At 46.9% G+C, this 18,528-nt stretch overlaps 1 protein-coding gene across 1 annotated transcript in view; it reads right to left on the bottom strand.

Annotated features, from left to right (window-relative positions):
- adam19a (ADAM metallopeptidase domain 19a) overlaps positions 1-18,528 on the bottom strand; it is a 110,551-nt gene that overhangs the window by 82,663 nt on the left and 9,360 nt on the right. The window contains exon 2 of the mRNA XM_084487205.1: positions 12,707-12,786. Within this exon, the coding sequence (XP_084343331.1) occupies positions 12,707-12,786 (80 nt within the window). The remainder of the gene's footprint in view (positions 1-12,706; positions 12,787-18,528) is intronic.

Below are 18,528 nucleotides of genomic sequence, written 5' to 3'. Positions count from 1 at the left end.
ATGATGTGAGTGCTACCATACAGTCGCTTGTGGAGAAATAAAAACATTTTCAATTTTGGCGATATTGAATAGTGTGTGTGTGTGTGTGTGTGTGTGTGTGTGTGTGTGTGTGTGTGTGTGTGTGTGTGTGTGTGTGTGTGCTTGCCTGGGAGAAAGAGAGGCAGAGGGGTTGTTAAGATAAGCGCATGTGTGCTGGCTGATGTGTGTGTTAGTACACACAAAGACACAAAGACTATAGGAAACCCAGGAGAGTGAGAATGTAGGGCTTCTTGAAGTCAGCATCTGCTGTTGAGTGGCAGCTGAAGCCCTGACAGCTGTTTCTCTGTGGAAGCACAAATGTATTCCTATTTTCAGAATCAGCTATTGTTACCCAATCGTTAGAATAATAATCACTGCACTAAGCACTATACGAGATGCATATGAGCAAAATGAAAGAACAGAAAAAAGAATCAATATTCAGTAAAAATTGATCTTATACTTCATCATTTAAGTGCCCAGCATCCTTCACTTCAGTATTCACAAGGTGTGAAAAAAAAAAAATTCCAAATCAATTAGAGAAAGAGGATTAAAAATAAAAATACATTGTAAAGATAAATATCCCAGGTTTGACATTTTTTGGATCCAGCCACTTCTCCATCACCGGGTCTGGTTTTGTCCTGAGCTCTAATCCCTGCAGGGGGCCCGCCCCACGCACCCCCCCCCCCCCCCACCCTCCACCTCCACCCGCCCTCCACCAGCCACACTTTAACAGCATTGGGAGAGAGAGCGACGGGCTGCACAAATAAAAACACCAGTCAGTCACACACCATAATTCGTGGGCACACATTCAAGCAGATGGCACGTTGGTGGCATTTGGGGCACAAATACATTCCAAAAAAAGCCCCTACGCCCTCTCCCCTGACTGATGGGGAACATATGCTGCTCTGCCATGTCGCCGTGTGTGTGTGTGTGTGTGTGTGTGTGTGTGTGTGTGTGTGTGTGTGTGTGTGTGTGTGTGTGTGTGTGTGTGTGTGTGTGTGTGTGTGTGCGTGCGTGCGTGCGTGCGTGCGTGCGTGTGTGCTTGCATATGTGGGAGTCTATATTAGTGTGTGTGTGTGTGTGTGTGTGTGTGTGTGTGTGTGTGTGTGTGTGTGTGTGTGTGTGTGCGTGTGTGTGTGCGTGCGTGCGTGCGTGCGTGCGTGCGTGCGTGCGTGCGTGCGTACATGTGCGTGAGAGACGCAGTAAGTGTTTCAAACAGGAGGACGGGGGGGGGGGGCTGTGACAGGATATATGAGAGGGCTTATTGAAATCTCTGCGTCTCCGGCAACCTGCTCCAATGATCATTAAGAAGCAGCCTTCTGTGGACCGGGCGAGGAGGGGATCTGCTGTGCTGCTGATTCATTGGGGAGAGGTGGGGGATGATTATGAAAGTGATTTGCCACGTCTCCAAGTAGAATAGGTAGCAGCCCTGAGTTATCCACAGTTAATACACTTGGGATAGTTTCGCCTGTGTGCGTGTGCGCGTGCGTATATAGTATACACCCGCACACGCATACACACACACACACGCACAGCGACCTACACATGTGAAAGCTGTATCTGGTACTTTATTATTTCCTCTGCTCTTTGCCTCTCTGTCCGGCCTGCCAATAGCGGGACGTTATTCCCAAACACACGAGTCAAAGGCTGACCTACATAGGCTGCAGAGTGACACGGCCAGCGCCGAGCCACGGCCCGCGGGAACGGAAGATGTAGATGGCCCCGCCGTCCTTCTCCGTCACACACCGGGAATTTGACAGAGCACTGGCCAGGAATTGGGTTAGGCCATGACTCAGTTTCTCACAGTCAGACGCACACGCCGGCACCACAGGGACCCACGTGACTAGGGTCCATGGTCTCTCTCTCTCTGTGTCTCTGTGTGTGTGTCTGTGTGTGTGTGTCTCTTTGTGTGTGTGTGTGTTTGTCTCTCTCTCTCTCTCTCTCTCTCTCTCTCTCTCTCTCTCTCTCTCTCTCTCTCTCTCTCTCTCCTGCTTTTTAGTTAGTGTCCCTGGCGTGAGGCCCAGTGGGGGGGTCCGCGAACTCCCCCACGCTTACACAACCCACACACACACACACACACACACACACACACACACACACACACACACACACACACACACGCACACACGCACACACTTCAACGAAACACATAACAAAGGTATACCCACGCGGACACGCATGCACACAAAGTTGAAACGTTGACTGTTCTGAGGACACACGGCCAAATGTATTTCCAAGCCAAGCCCATCACTTAGTCTCCAAAATGGAAGAAGAAGAAGCAGGAGATTAAAGCTTGCATTCCATTCTTCTGCAAATATACTCGGGTGGACAAAGGATAAAGCATTTGTAGTGAATCAATGTGCAGTAATCGTATTGTGTTTATAAGATAAATATGGGAAAAGCCCACCCTAAAGGCCAGACTCATATACAATACAGGGTCTCGGTGTATGTCGTTCATCCTGTGATCAACGTGGATCCACAGCTTTGACTGACGATGACGACGATGGAGTGTCATGGTCCGAACCAAAATATCAAAATATATTATACACATCTGCCGGATGTGTATAAATAGAAACGAGGGGCTCGACGTTAACGTTAGACTCGTCCATCCAGCATGAATCGGGGACGTTCAAAAAACCAGTCGCTGCCACCACCACCAGCAGACCAGCTGGATCCCGTCCTTGATGGGAGATCTAGAGCGAGCGACGGTGCCCGTCCTCCTCGTTCTCACGAGACCATCAAACGGAACAGGAGACCCACTGGTTGTTACTGGATTACTGCAGGATTCAGCCGGTCAGAGTTAGCGCCACGCTGGGTCCTGGCTGTCAAGGACGCTTGATGTCAGCAGAGAGAAGTCAACGCGAATAACGCTCATCCAATTAGCAACAATCACTGATCAACAGTAAGCCTTCATGTGCGTGCGCCTGCATTGGTGTGTGTGTGTGTGTATGTGTGTTTGCGTGTGTATGCGTTGTTGCCTCACCGACCGTCAGCAATTTGTGCAATTAAGGAACCACAAGTCTCGGTGTTTGGGTGTTTCACTGGGTGTCCCCCAGGGGTCAGTCTTGGGTCCACTTCTCTTCACCATTTACCTCCTCCCCCTGGGCACAATCCTCCGTCACCATGGGGTCCATTTTCACTGCTACGCTGATGACACACAGGTCTACATCACCTCCAAACCCACCGCTGCCTTCCCTCCCACCTCCCTCATCACCTGCCTTGACGACATCCGGAGCTAGATGAGCAGGAACTCAAAACATCACCCGGACTGCTTTCTTCCACCTCTGCAACATCTCCAGACTCCGCCCATCACTGACCCAATCCAGCACCGAAATCCTGGTTCACTCATTTGTCACATCACGCATCAATTACTGCAATGCCCTCCTCACTGGACTCCCCACCAAACTCATCAACAGACTGCAAATCATTCAGAACTCAGCCGCCCGGATCATCACCCGCACCAAATCAGCTGACCACATCACCCCTGTTCTCATCCAACTTCACTGGCTCCCGGTACAATACCGCATCCACTACAAAAACCTCCTCCTCACCTACAAAGCTCTCAACAACCTAGCCCCCACTTACCTCTGCGACCTCCTTCACGAATACACTCCCTCCCGCTCCCTCCGCTCAACCTCTGCTCAACCTCTGCTGGACTATTAACCATCCCCACATCACGCCTCAGTACCATGGGTGCCCGATCCTTCAGCTGCTCAGCACCCAGGCTCTGGAACTCCCTCCCCCCACACATAAGACAGTCAAACACCATCACAACCTTCAAGTCACAACTCAAAACTCACCTGTTCAAACTGGCTTACACTCTATAACTGGACACTATGCACTTCACTTGTTTTTATCACATTGTCTTGTTTTATCATGATGTTTTGTTTTTAAATATGTTTAAGATTTTATACTTTGCAAGGTGACCTTGGGTGACATGAAAGGCGCCTCTAAATTTTATGTATTATTATTATTATTATTATTATGTACAGCTGTTATGTGCACTGTTGGCAAAAGTACAACAGGTGACAGCCTTGGATGTATGTGTGTGTGCGTGCGTGCGTGTGTGTGTGTGTGCGCGTGCATATGTGTGAGTGCGTGGCTGCAAGCAAACGTGTTTGCATACATTTGGCATGAGTTAGCACGGACAAAAGCGCGACCACCGCTCAAATCAAACATTTCCTTTGACGACAAGCCACCAAACCCTCCCACCCCACCCCACCCACCCACCCCACCCCACCCCACCCCACCCCACCCCCTCTGAGCAGATGTGCATGTCCCTGGCCCGCCGGTCGACTGAGCGACCGCTCCGCTGTGTCTCCGTCTCTCTATCTCTCTCTTTCTCTCCCCTCTTTCCATCGCTCTGCTTTTCTCTGTTCTCTTCCCTCTTTTTATTTTTACCGGGAATAATCCATATATGTAACCTGTGTGTTCTTTCATCATCAAACATGGGTTTAATTGTCCTTTGAAAGAGGCAGAAATTACAGCTGGCATGAGAAAAAAGAAAATACAAAACTGATTGCTTTAAAACGCTCTGAATTGGGCTTTAATGGGACTGGCTGATTGTGAGGCGGCTTTGAATTTGCAGGGGGGAAAAAAAAAGTATATAATTTGACAATACGGAGGACTCGGCCATAGTCAAATGATTCACTAAGGAGTTTGAATAAACATGACTAACTAGAAAGAGAAGAGTTAGAAACAATGAATGACAGCGTTTTCTTTTCTATTCATGTAAAATAAAGTGTAGAACCGAACCTACTATTACAATTTAAAACTGTCAATACTGTGGGGAGAAGGACACTTTGAATCCTGGAGAAGCAGTCAACCATAAAGTCTCACAAAGGAAGGATCTGCAGCCACAGCTGCAGCAGATGTGTGTGAGCTAAACGCTCTCTCCTCGCGGTCCCTATGGGGAATACGCAGCTGTCAGATGAACAAACACGTATCAAAACAAACTCATGTCGGGCGTTGTCAGACCGATGGGATTCGTACCCTTCATAACCGACCGTTTTTTTCCTGTTTGAAATTGTCTTTTTTTTTCTATTATGACTTTTCTTTTTTATTATATTTATTTATATGGTTTCATATCTTCCCCCCAAATTGTACCTTTCAGTTTTGTTAAGTTGACAGCGAAATATAAAACCGATTTGTAAAAAAAAAATTGAGTCTTCAACTTTCTCGAATTAAATGTCACAGAGCATTAACCGCCAGCATATATATAGGCTACAGTAGTTAAATCACACATAGGCCCCGCCGGCCCAGGGTAATGACAAGGACATTACTCTCAGACGACGGGATCATAGGTCACTGTCTGGCAAAACACCCGATTAGCACAGACACCTAAAAACGTCCCTTCTCTCCCCCTCCTAAAAGTCGTGCGGTCTCTCTTTTTAACCACACTTTTGTGAAAACAAGGCTTTCATATATACCGGGTCGCCGGGGGTCACCGTGTACATCCTCGTCCAGATGGTTGGGTGTGGGTTGTAATAGCTCAGCGCTTTATTGCTCAACAGTCCACAACAACAGTCCTATGAGGAAGGAAGTGCGTTTATCTTCAGCTAGGAGCTACGGTTCTGCAAAGCCTTGCTTCACGTCCCCCATGAAGGAAGCAAACCCTGAGCCTCTCTGTCATAGGTCAATTCAATCGCTTTAAAGGTGAGATATATTACCATCTGGTGTGAGTGTGATTAGCCCTTAGAAGCCGTTATGAAAATCAACCTCTTCACAAGTGGGAGTGTCCACCTAGATGCGAGACGGATAGATGAGCAACGTTTGCTACAGTACGCTGGGTAGGCAGATCTATCAGCACACATCCCACTTGTGATGTCAGAAGAGGCAGTTTTTCAAAACGGCTTGTAACGGCTAATCACACTCACACCTGGTGGTAGAATGTCACCTTCAAGATAAATAGTAAACTTATTTAAAGGAGCTATTTGTAACTTGTTGACTGAATAGTGAAATGACCACAATATGTCATCCGAGACTAAAGAAACATGCAGAAATACAGGCCTCTCCGAAAACAACGCAACGCCAATTACGTTCTCCTTTGAAATGTCCACCCCGGGTCGGACCGTCAGTTTCAGTTTCGTGTGATTCTGCCCACTGCCCATTTCGACACCTGGCGTTGCCAGATTAGAAACAAATTGGCACACAAACACAGCATGCTGCCGCCGTGGAAGCAGGCAAACGAACTGAGATTGTTATAGATCCTACAGACATAGAAAGCCTCACTCACTTTCTTTCAAAAAGCTCCAGGACCAGAGCAATGCTGAAACACTGGTTCATCTCGGGGGCTGCGTTTGAAAGATGGAGACAAGCTTTGAACCCAGGAGGGTTTCATGACAGCTGTCGAGTCGAACAATTTTCTCCTAAACAGGTTAGCATTGAACTGTGACATGAGTCATAAAGAATCCACATGAGCTGGTTTATAATTTGCAGACATTAAATACATTGCAAACGTATACATTAGCTGATCGACTCACAGTGTGGGACTCGTCGTCGATTGTGAATGTCAAAACAGAGTAATTGCACTTGTCTCAAAATAGAAGGTTGCCGTCGGCTCGTTTTGCACTCGTGTTCGTTCAGTTTCCTCAACCTGGCAACCGTGAGCTTCCAGTCTGGGGAGGAGGAGGAGGAGGAGGGGCGGGCGGAGACAACTCTCTCCAATTTTATGAATATAGACTGCAGTAGCCATTTTAAACTAATTTAATTCAATAAACATCAGTCCAAAAATCCATAAATCTATGAATAACATCTTGAACAACACGTGACGAGAACTGATCTATCCTCCAGAATGATCCATAGTATATTTGTTATGATGCTGCTTTTGGATATTGGTCGGATAGCAGTCAAGGTATCGTTGGCACCAATGAATCGACGTATCTTTCAATCTGCTTTCTACGCGCCCACAGTAGTAGGGTGAATCCATACTCCTCTGTGAAAGGACTGGAGTTGTATTGGCTGGTGACATGTGTCAGAGTAATCTGTATTGGCAGGGAAAAGGGAGCCGTTGATTGCATGTCTAATTGTTTGATAATTCCTCGTTTGTCATTGTCAAGACCAACACTATATGGCTGTTTGTCTAAATATTCATATGTATGTTGTCTATGCAAATTAATGAAATATGATGAAATATTGATTCCTGTATATTGTTGTAATATTAATATAATCAATATATTAATATTACATATATATAAATATTTTATTCATATAATGAATCTCCTAAATCATATGAATTATCACTATGCAACTTGCTTTATCTATACCACAGCTTCCACCCTTAAACAGATAAGTGCATAAGCTCTCTGTGAAACCACGGGAGCCAGTCTTTACACTAACACAGCTCTTCAGCATGTTTGTAGTCATTGTGAGTCATGTGCTGGCGGCTTGTTGAAAGGGGTGTGAAAGTTAACGTCAGGCCACTAAACTATAGACTATTACCCATAAGTAGGGCTGAACAATTGATCGAATTCAAACCGACATCTGGCTGTAATAAAATGGCGACGATTAATTTTTTGAGATTTGTTTCTGTTACTGACTGGAGATTAGTACAATTTGTATTTATTTTTCTTTTACAATTCAATAGTTAAATAAAGATGTTATAATATCAATTCATGCATCAATTCATCTCAACACATAGGCCTGGCCTAAAGGAAAGAGCAGTTTATATGTTGACTTCTTCCAATGTTGTGGTGGCCAAACTATAGAATGATTTATTGCTTGTGTTTAGTGAATAATACAGAACGTAAGGAACTTTAAAAAGAAAATCGTATAATTAATCGCAATCGCAATATTGGTCAAAATAATCGCAATTAGATTATAACCCCAAATCGTTCAGGCCTAGTTTGGAGTGCAAGGCCCAAGTATTTTAAGACCTAACAATGGGGTAACCGGCCAAGGAACGGTGGGCACCACTGCCATCAGACAAGCACTGTGCCCAATCCAAACACCTCTCTCGAATGGAACCAGCGTGTCTCCACTTTTTCTTGCGCTGAATCAATGCACTTGTTCCCGCCAGATCTTTCTCCATTGCCATCTCTAACCACCCCCGCACACACACAACCTTCCCAATTGTGTTGTGAGACTAAAAATGTATGAGTTTTTCTTTCTGACATTCGGCAACAAATGAACACGGACTCGCCATGCGCGGGTCGGCTGGGTTCTGGAGACAGTGACGTGGTGCTGGTGGGGGTGGAGACGGAAGCAGGGAAACAGCCTGTAACTGTGGGGGGAGATGGTGGGGGGGGGATGCAGTTGTATACGCTGGGACGCCCCGTCACGTCAGATCACACAGACTACATCCCCGGTGCTTTTAAAGGAGTCTCAACCCATGGCAGGGGGCTTGGAGTGACACACAACGTTGGCTGATGAAAACCTATGTAAGCAGTTTTGACACTCACGCACGCACGCACGCACACACACACACACACCCACACACACAAATAGGCCTTATAAGCTGTCCTCTTCTGCACCCTTCCACAGCACGGGGGGGGGGAGGGGGGGTTGTGATTGTCCTCTCCTGCACCCTCCTGTGCTGCAGAAAGGTGCAGAAGGGGACAATCATGCCCCAACCCCCCCCCCCCCCGCCCCCCCCACCACAATCTCCCAGCACCTTCACTCGCACGTACGCACGTACACACATACACACACACACACACACACACACACACACACACATTCACAAGTTCCGACGGGTGTGCGGCACACATGCGCACACACATGCGCACACACGCGAAGAGTAAGGAAGAAGTGTACACCCCAGTGGGTGTACACACACAAACACACACACACACACTAAAACCAGACACAAACGTGCACACAGGAAAACAGACACAGAAACAGACACACACAGAAGATCACATGTCAAGAAGCGGAAGTAAGACACACACACACACACACACACACACACACACACACACACACACACACACACACACACACACACACACACACACACACACACACACATCCTCTCTGTCACAAGTTAAATTGACAAACAGCGTTTAGCCTGCACTTTGAACACACCGGAGTGCATGCCATGACTGTCATTATATTTCTCTGACTGACACATGAGTTGAGCTTGCCTGGCGGTGACAACAAACCAACGCCTTACTGGATCCAGCAGAAACCGGTGTGTTTCCCTCATTATTTTGCCCAGAAAAACATGTGTGCACAAATGTAGCATAGAGCTGGATTGCGGCTTTCACAAGTGCAGTGAAATCGACGTATCATCATCATCTGATGATAGATTGGAACCTTCTGTTTATGGACTCAGATACCTGTGCATCTCTGTGTCAAACAACTCTTGTTGGAGGCCTTTATCCAGACCTTATCTCCAATGTATTGCACTACAGAATGGGAAATGAGCCATTGACTCTGGTCGTTTTAATGCCATGCTCTACCAATCAAGCAACACTGGGGCCAGTAGATATAGATGAGGCCGTAACACATACATATGTTACACATATGTTCAGTGGTTGCCGGTACTTAAGGGGAGCTGGAGAGCCGATGAGATAGTTTCTCCTAAATGGAAAAAGATGGGAGAGAGGAAGGCAGACAAGAACTGAGCCCTCTCGAAAAGCCCTAAGCACAAGGCCGCAATATACATGTTTATATATGTATGTAATATTTGTTTTTGCATGCATGTACTCCTGTTACATACGTGTTCCAATTGCCCTGCTCCGTTGGAAACGATACGATTCTACTTCCTTTTTTTTTTTTTTTTTTTGCGCTACAAATATGGACCGTTTTAAATAAAGAAAAAACTGTATGGCTACGTATGAAAAAGCGTGCCCCTATACAGTATTCCCTCCTTTACGGAAACGGAAAGCTCACTTAAAAGATTGAACCCTGTTAAAAAAAAGGAAATGTGTGGGGTGACTATGAGAAATAAAAAACAATAAAAAAAATTAAAAAAATGATAATTCCCCATCTTGAGGGGGCCATCTTGAATTGTCTTTCCACCGTCTTGCATGTTCCCGGTCCCCCCCCCCCCTCCTCCACTCCCTCCACTCCAATTAGCATCCTGTTGATGCTGGCAGGATGGCGTGTTTCATTATCTCCTCATTAGCATGCTAGCACAAACAGCACGGGGGCAGCACTTCTCTATGCAGATCCATGTAGCCGACGTGCCCGGCACAGTTCTCGCTGCTCAGACACACAGCCAGCCTCCGTGGTTCAACCGACCGTTTGACTAGCCTCAATTTAAACTCTGTGTGATCCTCCAAAATAAAAGCGCGGCGGGGGGGGGGGGGGGGGGGGGGGGGATTTGACAACGCTGGAGAACGGAGAGTGGTGGGCTCACTTACACGTATGAGGAGCCATCGCGCTTCACTGTCCTCACACACATGGGATGTTGTGTAGGGCTGAACGATCTGGGGAAATAATCTAATTGCGATTATTCCGACCAATATTGCGATTGCAATTTAGTATTTGATTTTTCTTTTTAAAGTTCCTTATGTTATGTATTATTCACTAAACAAGCAATAGATCATTCTATAGTATGACCAACACAAAATTTGAAGCAGTCAACATATAAACTGCTCTTTCCTTTTAGGCCTATATGTTGAGATTATTTGTTGCATGAATTGATATTATCACATCTTTATTTAGCTATCGAGTTGGAAAAGAAAAATAAATACAAATCTTGCTGATCTCCACAACAACAAAAAATAAAAGTATCACAGCCTTTGCGATTTGCAAATCACGTTCTATTACATGGTGATGTTGGTTTGAAGTTGATTAATGATTCAGCCCTAACGTCGTGTTACACCATCGCCATAGGGGCCGTCCACCGGGCTCCGTTCCAACAGCACCATGGGAAATGAGGAATGAATCGTGACGATACCAATGGGAAATCCCCTATCCACGTCCTCCTCGGGTTATATTTGAACGTTGCATTCGATTATCATGTTAGGTGCATGACGACGCGCAACGCGGTAACGTGAGGCGTAATAGCACGTGTCTGAGCGTCGCGCAAAGGCACCATGATCACTTTGAGTCGGCATGCCGCCAGAGGAGAGACAATATACTTAAAACTCGCACGACTGGGCTGCTTCGGGGGGAGAGAGAGAGAGCGAGAGCGAGAGAGAGAGAGAGAGAGAGAGAGAGAGAGAGAGCGAGAGCGAGAGGGCGAGAGAGAGATGATGGTTCAATCTGGGAATCACTTTTCTGAGTTTCTCTTCATCCGTCACCCTCCCTCCCCCTAAACCCTCTCTCCTCCGCCCCCCCCCCCCCCCCCAGCTCGTCCCCCTCCTGCCAAATGATCCCATGGGGGCTGTGCAGAGACATCTGCTAGACTGCAGTATATGGTGTAGTACAGGCTTATTCCATTGAGCTCCTTTTTCTTTTTTTTCAAACATAAACAATCAGAATACATTTCCCCTGGAAAAGCAAATGCTGTTCCTGAGCCAAAACCGCAGCCAGTTGAATGGAGTCAAAAGGGAAAGTGTTTTAGCCACCGTGCCCCGTACAACCTGCTCCTGACCCCCTCTCTGTGCTCTCTGAGCCCACGCCAACGGCAACGCATTTCTCCGCCATAGCACAAAAAAAAGTTTAGAGCTTAATTGTTTTTGCATTTTTCATTTACAATTCTAAAATCTGGCCCTAGGAAGAAAGTAGAGATACAGTATCATTCCAAATCGGCCCACGCATGGACACGGGCTAGGCTCCTATTTACATCTACGTCTATGGATTTTAGTTTAGCCATGAGCAATGTGCAACGGACACACTGCAATGGATTATGGGAAGGTGCTAAACCCAGCAACGGGTTCACTGTTTGTTTATTGCATAATGGATAGATTCGTGCCAAAACAGGGGCTAGACAACCTTCCCACTTGTGCGATCGTATGTGTTGTGCGTTTTTGTGTGCAAATGCGTGCGTGTGCGTGTGTGTGTGTGTGTGCGCGCGCGTTCATGTCAGCCTGCACGTCGTCTGCCATTTGCGAGTCTTGCATGCGATTGTATCTACGGTGCGACAGGCCCGTTGATGTGAGTGCCGTCCTTAGAGCAAAGCGCTTAGACAAAAGGCAGTCATCTGGAAAGACATCTCACTGTCAGGGGGCCCTGGTAAGACACACGGCGACAAGAAGAGGAACCCACAGAGGAACCAAACCTTTTACATCTGTCATGCTTCACCAAGGCAAGCCCAGAGAACACAATGTTTAGGCAGGCTAGTAGTAGAAACGCCTGAAGCACGCAAGGCGGCGTGGAGGCGTGGACGGGAAATAATATTTCAGGATTTTTTTGGGGCGGTGGAAAATAGACTCGGCTCGTTTTATTTTGTACTTTCTATCAAATGTAACGGTGCGTGTTCGATGTTCGGGGTGAAAATAAAATGATGGGATGTCGACAGATTATACAGAGGTGTGATATTTCTGGTGTTTTCCTACTCGACACAACTCAAACGTGTCAACAGAAGCAAAGCACAAACACACACACACACACACAAGGTGATTAGTATGAGGCACGACTTGCCCGCTACATGACCCAACATACACGTGTGTATGTATGTCAACTTCAGCATGTAGAATAGCGGAGGTTTACATACATACTGCATAATGAATATAAAATAGCTGTTAGTTGACCGTCTCGTGACCTGCTCAGCTCCAATGACCAATACAATACAGCACAGAGCCCGTTCAGTGGAGCCCTGCTGGGGTGAGGAAGGGTTGGGAGGGATTGCACTCACCTGCATGGAGTCCCCCACATCTCTTCTGGGGCGCCCTTCCGAGAGCCAGTGTGCCGTCACCGTGCGTCTCCGTGGCAACGCTATGGGAGAGTAAAAAAGAAGAGTTGGTTAATCACCCCTCTAATAGACCCCTTTATTCAACTCTCTCAGTGGGTCAAAAGGTCTTGTGTGATTGCACATATCTCAGTGATATGACTTGCAGCGTCGGACAAAGGCTGTCCACGCAAAACTGTAGAAAGGGAAGTGACCCACACAAGATACAAACGACGTTTGTCTGTTATGAAATTAGTGTGTCCTTGTTAATTAAATATAGTACAGGTATAAAGGAGTATATGATTGAAACAACTTCACAAACAACAAACTAACAAGAAAATCACAGGAAACAGCTTTTGTAAAATGCTACAATCCCAGGCTTTGTGTGACTGCGTGATAGCCTTGCGTTATCATGAATTGTAATGAGAAACATTTGATATTTTTCCTGATCTGTTGGTAACATAAATTATTCTGAGTTGTTTTCTTACAATGTCTGTTGAGCACGGAAATTATAAAAAGGATTGCATCAATAAATTAGTTGTTTCGTTGCAGAAACAAACCCTTGTTGTTTCTGCAGGACCCTGCTACCTATCGTCCCCAGTGTGGTGAGCAGGTGGACCTTGAGGAGGGTATGGAGACCCATCGGACCAGAGGACTTCCGAGGAACCACCAGCCCACCACTGACCTGAAACGGACCCCATGGTGTTCTGAATTTTGCTTATGAACGGCTCCATGAATGAGAAGGAATTAACACTGACCGCTCCAGATCCACAGCCATTACGGGGACGGGTGACGGAGAGGACTTATACGAGGGCTCGTTAGCACATTGGCTTCAGAGTTTCGCCAACAGTGAGTCATTCGTCTCTCGACTGGGCTGACGGAAGCTCCTTCACAGAGCAACGAGAGCCACGGCCCCCTAATTCGTTCAGCTAAAAGGGCCTTTGAGTTGAGGTCAGGTATGGAGAAACCGCATATTATTAATATCTTATTTTTCTTCTTCCCTCTGAAACACGGCCTGTAGTTCGGTCGGTCAGATCCCTCCCGGGCGCTTGCTTCACACCAAAGCCAGGCGTTGACACCTCTGGTTCCTCACTCTTATGCTTTTCCTCCCAGCGTCACAAGCTGGCAGTGCTTGGAGGACCTGTCAGCCGGAGCCGATGCCGGCGAAGCCGTTAAGGGGACACATCTTAAGCATGCACACTGCTGAGCGTGCAGCCCTGTGGTAGTGCGATAGCACTATAGCAATAGGCCACTACTGCGGCCGGGGCTTAGTAAGCCACACACACTCCGCCCTGCTCCGCTCCACTTAGCCTCGTCCACCGCCGCCGCCGCCGCAAAATGAACGCGATTAATATCAAGAGCTCACCCGGGAGGAAACTTTGACTTACGAAACAAGATGGTGATGGCCCCCTGTTACCACGGGTTACCTACCCCTACCCCCAACCCCAACCCCCCCCCCCCTCACCGCTAACCCCACCCTCCCCCTGAGCTAAGGTCACCAATTAATAGTGGCTGAGACTGAAAGGGATCCATAAATGTCAGCAGGCCTTCGCCTATAACTGGAAGAGGCAGTTATGGTGGGGGCGGTGGTGGGGGGTGGGATTTCCGTGACATTTGGAGGGGCCTCGATCGGATGCGGGCTGGAAATAATGAGTAGAGCGAGGCAGGGGAATTGGAATGAAGTGGCTCCCCTCTTTGCGGGCTCTTTGTGTGGAGGGTAATCCCAGGTCTATTCCCTCCCCTGCCAGTCCTGCCCGGGCCTACCGGCAGCGACTGGAGCTCAGGCCTTCATTATCGCTAAACGCCATCGCACCTGAGCAGCTAATTCAAGCCCACACGTCTATCCACACACACACACTTAGGGAAATTCTCCCCGACCGCGCGCACAAATGATTCCGAGAGGGAGGAATCACTGCCAGGGTTGGGAGAGAGAGAGAGAGAGAGTGGTGGTACAAGAGAAGAGAGAGAATGGTAATGGAGTTTCACCGGAGTCTACTTCTCATCCCGACATGTTCAGTACAGCAGCCCGAATATCGTGCTATTTTGAATACACTTGTTCCATTAGGGTTAAGCTTTCTTTCTTGCAATCAATTACAGACAGTTTTCCTATTCAATTCGTTTTAAGGGCGCGAATGAAACACTACGCAGACCGGTCAATATAATGGAGACATTGTTTGGCATAGATTTTCTTAAAAATGTACGCACAAGGCAAGGGCAGGGTGGTGCAGCAGCGGCTAGGGTGTGAAGGTCCCCCATGTTTCCGTAGCCCACCCAAACCAGGGCTACCTGAACAAGAGCCCCTTCCCTGCTCCTTCATTCAATCCAAGAGGCTTCAGGTGAAGGCGTCCGCTGAAGGACACACTAGTCAATACAATGGAAACGCGTTCGAGTTGTTTCTTTAATTACTACAATTGATCTTGCCGCACCGAGGTTGGGATGTGGCCAATGCTATGGACACATTTTGCACGGATGTGTCGGTAGTTAGATTCATGGACAGATCAAGAGCAGAATCCTCCAAAAGTTGTTGAACGATGGGGCGATCGCTGAGGCCAAGTCCATACACTTGGCACAAAGCTACGATACGATACAACTTTATTAATCCCCCGTAGGAGAAATTCATTAGAGCTAGAGAATTTATAACCAGCTGGCGGCCACATTTGTTAAAGTTGGGAGGGGAAACCTTCCAACCATCTTCGGGGACCATGACAACTCAATACATTATCTCTCATTCTGCATTCCATTTGCCCTGTCTGGTTGCATTTCGAATTCATTTCCATAGATTTTCATGGTGTTCCCTAAAGATTCAGCAAGGTTTCTCCACCCAGGTGAATAACAGGTATAGCCTGTGTGTGAATCTTCTATTTCTCCTGGGTACAGCAGAGGTAGGGCCATTCTCTAGAGAGCCATATATATATTGTTTTTCGCCAATAGTGACACAAGGATGAAAACGAACTCATCATTACGCCCTCGTCTCGGCCAAAAAATAAATATATGCAAGATGGTTAATAGCTTCAGCCGAAACAGCACAAGACAGCAAAAATAGAGAAATGGTGTCCACCCCACACACACACACACACACACACATATACATATACACACACACACACACACACACACACACACAGTGATTGAACACCACAGCTCAACGATGCTTAATAAACCCCAGGCAGATGCAGCACCACCCAACCAGCACTCCCCCTGCCCCCCACCCTACACACACACACACACACACACACACACACACACACACACACACACACACACACACACACACACACACACACACACACACACACACACACACACACACACACACACCGGAATGAATAACATGTGCCTTTGGTTTTATTTTGACTGCAACACTGCCAGAGAGCAAACGCTTTTCATTTGCACAGACTTGCACCTCCCTATTTCTTGTAAAAGGATAATGTGTGTGTACTAGGAGTGATAATAGTGTGTGTGTGTGTGTGTGTGTGTCTGTTTTCTCTCTGCTTGAGTTTCAAAAAGGGCAAGGTAGACATAGATGAACTGAAAATAATAACAGTACAATAGGGGAGTACAGACACAGACACACACATACACACAGGGACAATGGTTTTCAATCACTCAGGAACATTACCTTCTAGGGAAGGCCAAACGGGCACTAACCGTTCTGTATACAGATTCTAAAGCATGGCTGCTCTTTAAATGAGGTTTGAGTGAACTAGTGCAAGCTGCCAGGAAGAGCAAACAAAATAATTACAAAAAACGTTTTTTTAATGTCTTTTTTCAATTACAATACAAAGACACAACACAAAACAAGAAAAGGCATATCAATAAGTTTGAAGAGGTTTCAAATATGCAGATATTAGTGATACATTCAGCTTGTGCGGTGACTGAGTATTTTTCATCATGGCTCATAAGGGGAAAAAAAAAGGAGTGACACTATGGAATGACAAATACGTACATGCCATAAATGTCAAGTTAGACAAAGTGTGACGTTCGACTCAGAGGTTAAGGCTCTCACACTAAGGTAGTACCACATGTGAAGACCAAACAGAAACGCGTCAAAGTCCAAGGCCCTGTCTCAGTTACGATACCTCAAGAGGAGGCCCTCACAGGAAGATGCAGCCGCAGCGTTCCACATACCCCCTTCCTGTGACTCACGCTTTAACCGCTCTTAATTCCAGGCGGACGAGGCCTATGAGTCACCGCTGTGGTGCCTGAGACACGGCGTGTCCAGCGATGGCTGAGATGGGCTTTGAATGCGAGTCAGAGGCTCAGCCGTGCCCCGCGATCAGGCGATGGTGCAATTATGAGCTGAATATGATTTGCACTTCAGGAGAGAGCCAAATTACCTTGATTTCAGCGCAGCATCTGGCTAAGAAAACGGTTTAATTATCACAACGGCGCTGTTGTTAATCTGCGTGCAGACAAATGGATTAAAATGTAGGCCAACCTGCGTTTGGCTGCTCCCGCTCCTCCATGGGAGAGAAAGGGGGGGGGGGGGGGGGGGGGCTTCACAACACCGTTACTGACACACACTATTATGTCGGCAACTCCTATGCAACGAGAGCCTAAAAAATAAAGCACAGATTTTGAAGAAAAAATACTGATTTTACGAGGGTTTTTATCGTTCACCTTCCGTTTCCATCCGCGAGAAACAAAGCGACTGTTTAATGATAATGAGCCATTGGGTATCACCATAGCCGCACGTCAACAATGAGTTGAAGGTCTTTCTGGCTATCACGATGAGCGAAGACAATCTGGCAAGACGATTTTCTTTTCACAGAGACAACCCATTAACAAAAATCCATTAACACATTTGTAACTGTTTGCTGAAAGATGAAAGAATAAGGAAGGATTAAGAAAGCAAGTGCCTCAGAAACTCTGAGGAACTCCCAGGATGGTCCTGAGCAGCTCTCTGTGTAAAACAATACGTGGGGTGCTTAGGAACAAGGATCCAGTCTGACCGACCACCTGCGCCAGCCTCCTCTGTGTCCTTCCCTGACCCCCGTATAGGCTGTGGCTCCGGATGGGGCACGCAAACGCTCCATGGCCACACCAAAGTGAGACGGAGCGATCGATTTCCGCGAACAAAGTGAAACTACACTCACTTCCGACCCGCCTCTTGCTCCTGTGCGGTCTTCTGTTGTTTACAAAACCGACCCCTCGATGCGCATGTATCGGCGTCTGAGCCAGCATTGTGTTGCCGCTTCCCGTTGCTCCCACTGTGCTGTCCAGTATTCTGTTTTCCAAGCCCCCTTTGATTGTCTCTTCTTTCATCTAAATCGCCTCTGCCAGCGGGCACACACACACACTCTCTCCTTTCTCAAACAAACATCTGCCAAGGTAAATCATCTCCCTTGGTGAATCCTAGAGAGAGAGAGAGAGAGAGAGCGAGAGAGAGAGAGAGAGAGAAAGAGAGAGAGAGAGAGAGAGAGAGAGAGAGAGACTCGGATGGAGAGAGAAAGATGGCACACAGTTAATTGTCTTCATGTTATTTTGACACAATGCCCTAAAATTGCCTTCAATTTAAACCTGAATTGATTTCATTAAAGTGAGATTTTGAATGCATCACTGCGTATTGTGCATTTTTATAATATTAAAATGGAAATGGGGCCAAATCCCCATCATGATAATATCTCAGTGTTTCCACTCTGATTTATTCAGCAGCGATGCTGGGGTGTGTGTGAGGTGAACTATATTGATGTGTGCCCGAACGGGGCTAATGTGCCTCTGAACAGTGCTGATGCTGATGTGCACGTGCACGGTGCTGATGTGCACGTGCACATGCACGGTTCTGATGA

This window comes from Micromesistius poutassou (assembly GCF_964030765.1).
Source record: "Micromesistius poutassou genome assembly, chromosome: 23".
NCBI lineage: Eukaryota > Metazoa > Chordata > Actinopteri > Gadiformes > Gadidae > Micromesistius > Micromesistius poutassou.
Note: the sequence above shows the minus strand (reverse complement) of the source record. Positions and strands in the feature narration are given on the sequence as shown.